The sequence below is a fragment of the Tupaia chinensis genome, unplaced genomic scaffold, assembly GCF_000334495.1.
Source record: "Tupaia chinensis unplaced genomic scaffold, TupChi_1.0 Scaffold000252_1, whole genome shotgun sequence".
Taxonomy (NCBI): Eukaryota; Metazoa; Chordata; class Mammalia; order Scandentia; family Tupaiidae; genus Tupaia; species Tupaia belangeri.
In genome coordinates, this window is record NW_006159732.1 from 3075458 (window position 1) to 3087012 (window position 11555).

Below are 11555 nucleotides of genomic sequence, written 5' to 3' on the forward strand. Positions count from 1 at the left end.
AATGTCTCTCTTCCCTCTTTTTTTTTTTTTTTTTTTTGTCTCAGTTCCCTAATTGTTGATATCAGCAACTTCTGGACTTTAATTGTTTTGTTTTGTTTTGTTTTGTTTCTAGAGAGAGAGATTGTTTTTTTGTCATGCACTTGGCAGAGAGACAGAAAGTGGAAAATCATACAGCCCCCAGAGGGATGGCCATATCGCAATCCCTTTTCCTCTATTCTCCTCTCGGGATTTTGGGCATATATGCACACATTCCTGGCATGAGTTTTACGCCACCGTTCCTGGACTTGAACTGCAGTCAACTATATGGAGTCCAATGATGTAACCATTATGCCATCTGCTGGTTCCAGGACTTTACATTCTTCAAAATTACTGAGAACCCCAAAGAGCTTTCCTTATGTGAATTATAGCTTTAAATATTTACTGTTAGAAATTACAATTGAGGGCTGATTCTATAGTGCAACCGATAGGTTCTGTGCATATGGAACCCAATCTCCTGTGATTGACTGTGATTCAAATCCCAGTCCCTGTGGCTTGAAAAGCATAGTGGACATATGTTTGCATGTGCTTGTGTGTGTGTGTGTGTGTTTACATGTGTGCATATGTGTGTGTGCTCCAAATTCTGAATGGATGATGGCGGGAAAAAAGAGGATAGTGTGACCACATCCCATTGGGGAGTGCTTTCTCTCTCTTTCTCTCTTCCTGGAGAGTACACATGCCCTCTGGCACAGTACACACAAGAGGCAATGCTCGCCGCAAACTGATGAGGCAGAAGGACAGTGCTACAGAAGTCACATAGCATTTCCTAAATGGCACATTTCTCCCGAAGTTGCATTCCATTATGGAATTTACCAAAATGTCAGACCTGACGAAGCTCCACCAAGCTGTGGCTACAGGGGACTACAACTTAGTGAAAAAGCTTTTGAAGAAAGGTCTCTGTGACCCAAACTACAAGGATGTGGACTGGAATGACCGGACCCCACTTCACTGGGCTGCAATCAAAGGTAAGTGGGCAGTGCCTAGGTAGGTCCATCTTTCTGCGTCCACCATTTGTAAGGATGTCCATCAGTAGTCTGTGTGGAGAGTGGGAAGGACATCTCTCTGGAATCAGATGGACCATTGCAATCCTGACACCACTGATTATTAGTTGCAACATTTCAAGTATATTATTCAACGTAACTAGCCCTTAGTTTATTCATCTATGCAATGGGGCAGTAACATTACGTTGGAATCCTGTGATGAGAACTCAGTAAGATAACGCATTTACAGTCCTGGCATATAATCAGCTCTCAACTAATATTAGTCCTCTGCCCTCTCTCTTCTCAATAGGAAGGGTGCATCATAGAAAATAATAGAGACTTGATCTCATTTATCACTGTATCCCCCATGCCTAACACAGTTCAATTATAGAATTGGAGAAGAGTGGCAAAAACTCAACCAATGGGCATATCAGGGGCTTTGACAACAGAACATCACTGAAGAACATTTTTTTTTTTGTTTGAGAGGTTTTTGTGATAGGGTGTGTGCATTCATCAGAAAGACAGAGAAAGACAGAGAGATAGAAAATGAGAAATCACCCTCCAGGGGGAATGGCTACGCTGCAATCCCTTCCCCTCCATCCTCTTCTCGGGATCTTGGGCACGCACACACACGCGCCTGGCTTTAGTTTTAAGTCACCGGATCTGGGACTCAAACCGCGGTCAGCTACATGGGAGTTCAGCGACATAGCCATTACGCTAACTGCTGGTCCCCATCACTGAAGAACATTAAGTAACAACGTGGTATAGGTGAGTCAGGCCCACAGCCTAGTGACTCAGGGAGTCGGATCCCACATAGTGGACCACAGTTTGTTACCTGGCCCAGGATGCTTGACAAACTTGCCAGCGCATGTGCGTGCATGCCCCAAATCCAGGTAGGGTGGAGAAATGAAAGAGAGGGGATTGCAGCATGAACACACCCCATTGGGGAGTGCTATCTCTTTCACACACACACACACACACACACACACACACACACATACTCTCAAGCAATTAAATAAAAAGTACCATAGTGAATATAGCTTTTATTTTTTTAAAGAGAGATTTTTGCAATAGGGCATATGTGCTCACTGGAGAGACAGAGAGAGAGAGACAGAAAGTGAGAAATCATCCCTTGGAGGGATGGCCAATTCACAATCCTTTCTCCTCTATTCTCCTCTCAGGGTCTTGAGCATGCATGCACACGCGCCCAGCGTGATTGTTAAGCTGCTTGGTCTGGGACTCAAACCGTGGTTGACTGTATGGGAGTCCAGTGACATAACCATTACACCATCTGCTGGTCTCAGTCAATACTGATTTGTAAAAATTCATTTTGACTCCTGTGTAGAGAGTGGACAACAGGAAGAAAGACAGGCTGCAAAAATTAGTTGGATATTTTTACAGAACTGCAAGTACGAAGTGATGGGAATGATACGCAAGTACCCATTAGTGAGCATTTGCGTACCCTATGCTGGGTACTTTATACCTGTGATCTCACTCTCATGCCACAGGATTCAGTGATAAGCAATAACATCCTTCATTTATGAATAAGGAAACTAAGCCCCAAACATTTATTTCTTGTCCAAGGTGCCACTTGTTAGCCAATAGTCTTGTCAGGATATGAGCCTACATTTACCTGATTAACAAGCCTGTACTATTAACCCGTCAGCTATAATGTGAGACCTAAAATAATTGTTTATGAAATCATCATTGAGCCTGCTGAAAGCAGAGTGAGCCTCATCCATGCTACCATAGGCAGGGATAGTGTGACTTGGGAGAGAAAATGAGATTCCTGGGCAATGCCTGGGGTAATGGACAGGGGAGGAGAGTATCCTGGAAGAACTACATGGAATACTAGAAGGCTCAGATCCCTGAGCAGGACAAGGTTCGTGGAGTGAGGACTGAGTATTAAATTCCTGGTAAGTAGAGGGAGAAGAGCAGAAGGAATGACGATAGGAAACGGGCGACATCTCAAAGGCGAGTTTCTTCCCCTCTTGTGGTTTTGGTCCATTTTCTCTTTTGGTCCTGGCCTTAAGCCACTGGGGACATTTTTATCCTGACCTTGTCCTGTTTCTTTCTGCTTCATCTAAGGGCAAATGGAGGTTCTGCACCTCCTGATAGAATATGGAGCCAGACCCTGCCTGGTGACCGATGTGGGTTGGACCCCAGCTCATTTTGCAGCTGAGTCAGGCCATCTGAACGTACTCAAAACTCTCCACGCGCTGCATGCCGCCATTGATGCCCCTGACTTTTTCGGAGACACGCCAAAGAGGATTGCACAGATCTATGGGCAGAAAGCCTGTGTGGCGTTCCTGGAGAAGTAAGCTTCACTTTTTTCCAGTTGTGGAAGAGAAAGAGGAACAGGAGCCTGTGATGGAGTCCTTGCCAACTCCTTGGTCTCAGGTCAATGAAAATGAAATGAGGGGCCCAGCCTCTGTGGCACAGCTGGTAGCATGCTCAACTATGGTGCTGGAAGCCACATGCCAACCAGTTCAAGTCCCTAATAACTCACTCCCCAACCAGTGGGCTTTTTTGGGGGGTGGGGGGAGAGGTTTTTGCTATAGGGTGCGTGTGCTCGCCAGACAGACAGAGAGAGACATAGAGACAGAAAGCAAGAAATCACCCCCCGGGGGGATGGTCACGCTGCAATCCCTTCTCCTCCATTCTCCTCTCGGGATCCTGGGCACGCACGCACACGCACCCGGCATGAGTTTTGTCTGGGACGCGAACTGTGGTCGACTACGTGGGAGTCCAGTGACATAGCCATTACGCCAACTGCTGGTTCCCTTTTCTTTTTTGAGAGGTTTTTGCTATATGGCACGTGCACTCTCCAGAAAAACAGAGAGAGGGAACCAGCAGCTATGTCACTGGACTCCCACGTAGTCGACCACGGTTCGCGTCCTGGACCCGGGGGCTCGCACACGCCCTATAGTAAAAAGCCTCTCCAGAAAAACAGAGAGAGACAGAGAGATAGAAAGCAAAAATCCCCCCCCGGGGGGGGGGGCGATGGCCACACTGCAATCCCCTCTCCTCCATTCTCCTCTCTGGATCTTGGGTGTACCTGATTTGAGTTTAAGCCACCAAGTGTGGGACTCGGACTGCTGTTGACTACATGGGAGTCCAGTGACAAAGCCATTACGCTAACTGCTGGTACCACTAGTGGGCCTTAAAATAGACTGAGTGGTACCCAGAATCTTAGCAGGACTGAAGGACTGAAGGGAGGGCATCATGAAGCCGCCAAGTCCTGTGGAAGGTGCCTCTCTCTGTGTGTTTCTCTCTTAGTCATGCACACATCCACTCTTATCATTTAAAAAAAAAAAAAGAGAAAGAAAAGAAATGAGGAAATCCAATCAATTGACTATTGTTTTCATTAACCTTTTAAATGATTTATTCGTATTAAATTTTCACTGAAATAGCTACTTTGAGGTGAAAACTATAATGACCTATTATTTTAAATTATACAAAAGTGATCTCAGATAAGAAATTTGGGACACTGAATTTGAGGATTGGATATGATACAAGATGTATCAGGGGAACCCCTTTCAGCTTTCTGAAAGGATTCAAACTAGCTGTGTGAACTTGTGAAAATTAAATTACCTTCTTGATCCTCGTTTCTTTATATTTAAAATGAGGCAAGTGAATTAGATTTGCTCTATTTTTTAAGACCCTTCTATCTTTAATACTTTTATATTCATCTATAAATTCTTCAAAAACACACACACACACACACACACACCAAAAAATTTGTCTAGCATTTGTTCATTATTTTCGTTGAAACAAGTATTCAAACATAATTAAATACCACTTATGTACATAACACTTATAGCTCTAAGAAGGATAGAAATAAAATTTAAGAGTTTATAACTTGATTGGGTCAATAGCAAGTAATAAATACAAGAAAAAGTAAAGCAATAAAATAAGGGCATTACTTGGAAACCAAAATGATTTTTTTTTTATTTGAGAAAGATTTTTGCTACAGAGTATGTGTACTCTCCAGAGAGCCAGAAAGTGAGAAATCACCCCCCAGGAGAATGGCTATGCCACAATCTCTTCCAGTCTCCTCTCGAGATTTGGGGCTTGCATGCACACATGCCTGGTGTGAGTTTTAAACCACCAGGTCTGGTACTCAAACCATGGTCAACTACCTGAGAGTCCAGTGATATAACCATTACATAATCTGCTGGTGCCCCAAATGATTGATGTAGCAAATCTATCTGAAGGAGTGGTTCATGGTGACTATGAAATGCTCTCTTGAAAACTTAAAAATAGTTATCTTCAGAAAGTAACCAAATAAAATCCTTGCCTATGATGAAGTTAGCTGCTGTACAAGTATACTGGAGGAAGTAGAGTACAGGACTATTGGAGGCTCAGGGACCTGAGCCGGGCAAGGTTCGTGGTGTGAAGACTGGGCACTAAATCCTTGATAAACAGAGGGTAATTCAAGAAATCCTCTTTTAAAGGTGGAAGTGACTCAAGAGAAATAGAACTCAAGAAACTCTCTCTTAAAGGTGGTACATCACATTAAAATAGTTCAGAATCATAGCTGAGTGATTTGAGAACAGAGGCAGAACCTTGTGCCCTGCCTCACAGACCCTCTTCTCCCCAATTTATGACATCGTTGCCTCCATTCAGTGACCACCATCCATTCCAGACCTTAGCATCAGCAGCTATTTTCCTCTGAATTTTTTTAAAAACTCTAACGTCCCGCTACGTGATCAGAGCTCCATCAATTTACCATTTCCTGCATTATTACACAAGTGTCAGATTCATCAAAACTTCTTAATATTCAAGTTTTTCTTTCTCTCCTACTTGCCTGAAGTTTTCACTATTTTTCCTCCCCTCTGGACACAGTGATCCACTACTTCTCTCACCTTCTTCTCACTATTCTTAACTCGCCAACCTCCCTTTTGCTTATGTGGGATTTAACATAGAATTCCCAACCACGGGTGAGTCTCTATTTTCTCTTTTATGATTAGTTGGCTAGAGAAAATTCCACAAATAAATGGATGGGTATCACCAAATGCTTTTTTGTGTGTTTGTATGCCTTTTCTTCCTTTGCCTTTTATGATTAGTTGGCTAGAGAAAATTCCACAAATAAATGGATGGGTATCACCAAATGCTTTTTTGTGTTTGTATGTCTTTTCTTCCTTTGCTATAGGGTGCATATGCTCACCAGAGAGAGATGAGTAGAAAGTAACCACCCCCACCTCACACACACACACACACACACACACAAAGGGGATGGTCATGCCACAATACCTTCTTTTTCATCTCTTACTCCTTTCAGAAATTTGGGCATACACACGTACATGCACCCTCTTCTCACTATTCTTAACTCCCCAACCTCCCTTTTGCTTATATGGTATTTAACATCGAATTCCCAACCATGCACATTGCCTATGTGGGATTTAACAGAATTCCCAACCATTCTCAAGCCACTGGGTCTGAGACTCAAACCTTAGGATTGAATGACTATGTCGGATCTGAATACCCTAACCACAATGCCACAGAGCCAGCCCAAGATGTTTTAAGATTTCTACTTTTAGCTACACCCTCAGAGCAGCTTAGCTCTCTATTCCTGTTCTGCTCATTCATTACCAAGTCCCATCACACTTTACCCCATCTCTTAGAGGGTACATTATTCTGCTTCAGAGAGAATATTAAAGCCTTGGGATACACACTTCTTAAACCCTATACTTACATTTTTTAAGCTTATACATTTGTTTCCTCCATAATTATATATATATATATTTAATATTTTATATATATACTTATATATAAAATATCTCCTGTATTCCCAACAGGATTCTCATACCATGATCCACCCCTGGCCTCAGCTGGCCAGGTCCATGGACTCAGGCATACACACATGTGCACAGCACACACAAGGAGATCCTGTGTTGCAAACCCAAGACCTTTCCCTTGTGGGTCTAGTTGCATTGCCACTGTGCCCCTGCAGACTCTACATATTTTATACACCCACAATCGGTGTCCTCTTGCCTTCCTATTCCTTCTTCTGTGATGCTGTCCCTCCATACAGACCCTCAGTCCAATTCTTATTTTTTTTTTTTTTGAGAGATTTTCACTGTAGGGCGCGTGCGCTCGCCAGACAGACAGAGAGAGACATAGAGACAGAAAGCGAGAAATCACCCCCCAGGAGGGATGGTCACGCTGCAATCCCTTCTCCTCCATTCTCCTCTCGGGATCTTGGGCACGCACGCACACGCGCCCGGCGTGAGTTTTAAGCCACCGGGGTCCGGGACACGAACCGCGGTCGACTACATGGAAGTCCAGCGACATAGCCATTACGCTAACTGCTGGTTCCCAGTCCAATTCTTCATGTCTTCGGCAAAACCATCATCTCTGTATTGTTATCTCTTTACTCATTCTCCTGTATTTTCACTTTTCTCTATTGCATCCTTTGACTTTTTTTTTTGAACTATGAACATGTTCAAACAGATCTTAACTAAACAAAAGTTAGAGGCCCCTCTAACTTCTGCTGCCTTTCTTCTTCCCTACTCTTCTGAACTACTTGAAAGTTGATCTATGCAATTGTCTCTACTTCCTCACCCTTCGCCCACTCTTCAAATTTCTTCTCCCATTCTTGCACTTGAGTTGATGCTCACCCTCATTATCGGGGAGCTCCTACTGCTAAGCTGATGGCCTCTTCTCACTTCACATCTTACCTCCACTCAACTTGGCACTTGTTCTTAAACTCCCTTGCTTTAGTTGATGCTCTTTTCTGGTTTTCTTTTTACCTCTCTGAGCATGTCTCATGATTTTTATACACTTTTTGTAAGTCTATATCTACCAGTTCATACTGGCATGCCTTTTAAATGAGGAAATTCCTCAGGGTCCTATCTCTGGTGGTCCTTTACCAACTGCCTCTGAGAGAGCTAGCTTTTTTCTCAGTGACTGGTGGATCAGTGAACGTGATGCATGAGTCTGGTTTAACCGAGGTGGAGGAGGAGTGGAACCCCCCAAACAGTGGTTAGTGCTATCAGCGGGAAAAGCGTTGAGCAGATGCAAACTGCAAAGGTCAGCCACATCGTGTGTGAGTCACTTCTGTGTATCAACATTTCCCAGCAGCAACTTCCCTCTGACAGTTCTACAGCTTAGGAAGAAAGAACGCAGGATTAAGGCAGGATTGTTTGGGACCTTGAACGATAGCTAAGACTTGGTTAATGGAGGAGGGAGGACTGCTGTTGATAGAAAGTCACCACATAGGAAATGTGGATAGGCTGTATGTTTATGTGAAGGGGAGGAGGAAGCGTGGAGGGTTAAGTGGCCTGGCGAAGTGCAGCATTCTCACTACTTAGGAGAAATGGAGGGAAAGGTCAGTCAGTAGTGGGTGACCATAATCAGCTGGGAAAGCAGATGACTGTGGACTCATCAGGGGATGTATAAGACAAAGAGAAGTGTTAGCAAAGTTTCTGGTGTAGAAGGGGAGATGACGGTGGTGCAGTACAGGCAGGATTGGAGTCATTTAGCCTCTAGGCCAGGGGATCACTTAAGGAATTTCTTAATAATTCACATTGTGTGGAGGTGAGCACCTAGGATAGCACAACTGAAAATAAAAAAGGTCATAACATTTCAAAGGTAGTCTAGACAGTATTTAATCATTTTCTCAATTTACTAGGAATCCTTGTAGGACAATTCACCTTTGACTCAGCCTCTCTGAGGAGTAAACTACTCATCCAACAAATATTTTTGAGCCCTACTATGTGCATGGCATTGATCTAGACACTAAAAATTACGTAAAGAGAAATCAGATACAGTGCAAGACATCAAGAATGTCTCAGTCTAGAAGAGGAGATAACTTAGTTACATAGATACCATTACTACAAAATACAGTGTCAAGGCAGAGGAACGGTGGTCAGAAGATTGAAAGCTTGCTGGGGCTGAGAGGGAGTGAGAGACTTGCCGATTTGCTGTCCTCTAAATGAACTGTTCTTTTTATCGTGATCTGCATTTGAAATACTGTTAACTTTGCCTGTCATCTCAAACTCCACTTGTCCTCATATTGGTTTGAATTTTATCGCTGAGAAGCAACTTTCACCACTGCCTTTAAGCAAGTCATCTTTAGCATTGCCTATAAAATTGTGTTTCATGATCTGTCTGTCTACCTATCTTTCCATCTCCTCATCTGCAACTATCCCTTTTACATAATCCATCTATACACACATTACGTATTTGATGAATGACTTTTATTTTCTTCCTTACATATTACTGTATTTTAAAATGGCATATGATGAACACATACTGCTTTTACAATTAGAGAAAAAATATAATTAGAAATAAATGAAGGAAAATTGCCTCCCAGTAATGTGCAGGGTGCTGTACAAATGTGAGCGCTTGAAGAATTAGCAGCACCTACTACAAGTGACTGTCTATTGACCTCTCATCATTATTCTCCCCCTCTAAGTAGTTTCTTCAGTGTCTGAGCCCTCCTTAAGTGAAGCCTCAAACTTGGCCTTCTTCCTTCTGGAGTTAACAGCTGCATGGTCCATGCTGTGGGTAGAGGGCTGAAGAGAGGTGAGTTCTGAAGCCAGACAGACTTCCAAGTTCTGGACCTCCAGAATTCATGCTGTCCTCTTTCCAGGGCAGAGCCTGAGTGCCTGGACCACCGCCTCGCTGCCCGGCAGAAGGGGCTGCCACTGGATGAACGAGACGGAGACTGGGATGCCAAGAAAAGGGAGCTAGAGCTGTCTCTTCCTTCACCGAATCAAAATACAAATAAAAAGATGAAGAAAAGTCGAGGCCTTGCCAGGCTCATCTACACCAAACAAAGGAGAGCGTGAGAACACAGAGTCGGAGGGATTCAAAACTGTGCTTTCTCACAGGGGACCTTTCCTGGTGCCAGAGTAGAGGCTGTTAGATATAAAAACTTTTACATGATTTTAATCATAGTCCTACCCAGTCTGCTTCTGCCAGAAGTTCATGACCTGTCCTTTAATTTAAAAGTCTTGCTGTTGACTTTGCTAAAACCTGCTATACACAAGAGTGACCAGCCAGAGACAAATGTCAGCTGCCTGCATTTTGTCATCGATTTACACTGTCAGCATGGCCTGACCTCACCGCCCCCACTCCCATACACAAATATAGAATTTCAGGGGTCAAAGAAAGAGTTCTTAGGAAATTCGATTTTTTCAGTTAAGAAAAAAATCTCCAACATAACCTGTTCATTCAATCTATGAAAAAAAAAATGTTGTTACATGACCAAACAAAGAGGGGAAGGAATATATCTCCCAATTTCCAGCTCTTTTTTCCTTTGTGAGTAGAGGCCCATAATCCCAGCATGGACATGTGTATCATGATAATTTCTACACAGGAAGAACACTGTGAGCATAAGCCTGCTCCATGAGAAATAACTGGCAACCCTGGCACAAATCAATCTCATCCCATGTAAACTAATGAGAAATACTGCACGATAACAGAACATGGGATTATAGGTCTACTTTTTCAACTGTATAGTTTATAAAATTTAAATATAGATCAGACATTTCAAAAAAATTGAAATTAAGATATAAAATACACTTAGAATTTTGAAAACTTAGTATGAAAAATGTAAAATGTCTCAATAGTATTTGATACTGATTACATGTTGAAATAATAATATTTCTGATATTGGGTTAAATAAAATATATTATAAAAATACATATAGCTTCTTTTAATCTTTTTGAAAGGGCTTTTTATCAAGTATCATCTAATGTTTGTACTGGTTAAGCACAAATACATACACAGTAAATATAAACCACCCTAGAATTACAGGGTCTAGAGAAAGAGTATTGGTACTCAAGGTAAATCAACATTATAAAAGCATCTTCTATAGCTATACTGCTTTCCTATAACATATCCAAGAAATTTTTTTTTTTTTATTTTGGAAAATTCAAACCAAACATGGCCTGTATTAATCCAATAATTAATTGAGGAATGTGTGATAAAGATGCTCACTAGTGCGTCAGAACGTGGTGTGGTGGTTAAGGTGCTAGACTTCCCACTTGGGCCGCCACGATTCCAGTCCCAGACCTGGTGGCTTCTCGCTCTCTCTCTGTCTTTCTCTGGTGAACTCATGTGAGGAAATAATAAATAAATAAAATTTTAAAATTCTTAAAAAAAAAAAAGATGTTCAATAGTTGGGCTGGCCCTGTGGCCTGGTGGTTAAGGGAGTCAGGTCCCACATGGATGGCGATGCAATTTGAATCCTAATCCTAGATCCAGCAGCTTACAAAACATGCCAGGTGTGTGTGTGTGTGTGTGTGTGTGTGTATGTGTGTGTGTGAGTGTCCAAATCCTGACAGAATGGAGAGATGGAGGAGAGGGGATTGCAGTGTGACTATGCCCAATTGGGGGGTGTTTTTCCCCTTTCTCTTTCTCTGTCTCTCTATTTCTCTCTGGAAGTTAAAAACAGAGAGAGAGAAGATATTTAATAGATTAAAGATATTGATTTAGACAGATAAATTAGTAAATCTAGAATGTGGAGTAGCTAATTAAAGTAAAATACACCAGACCTGTCTCCTAGTGGAGGCTTTAAATATTGTC

The 11555-nt window shown here is 42.4% G+C and overlaps 1 protein-coding gene across 1 annotated transcript in view; it reads left to right on the top strand.

Moving 5' to 3' along the window:
- The window catches only part of ANKRD66 (ankyrin repeat domain 66), a 16645-nt gene extending 6199 nt beyond the window's left edge, over window positions 1-10446 (top strand). The window contains exons 2-4 of the mRNA XM_006149085.2: window positions 827-1001; window positions 3105-3333; window positions 9616-10446. Of these exons, the coding sequence (XP_006149147.1) occupies window positions 839-1001; window positions 3105-3333; window positions 9616-9814 (591 nt within the window). The 5' untranslated portion in view covers window positions 827-838 and the 3' untranslated portion in view covers window positions 9815-10446. The remainder of the gene's footprint in view (window positions 1-826; window positions 1002-3104; window positions 3334-9615) is intronic.
- Window positions 10447-11555: the final 1109 nt, after the last annotated feature.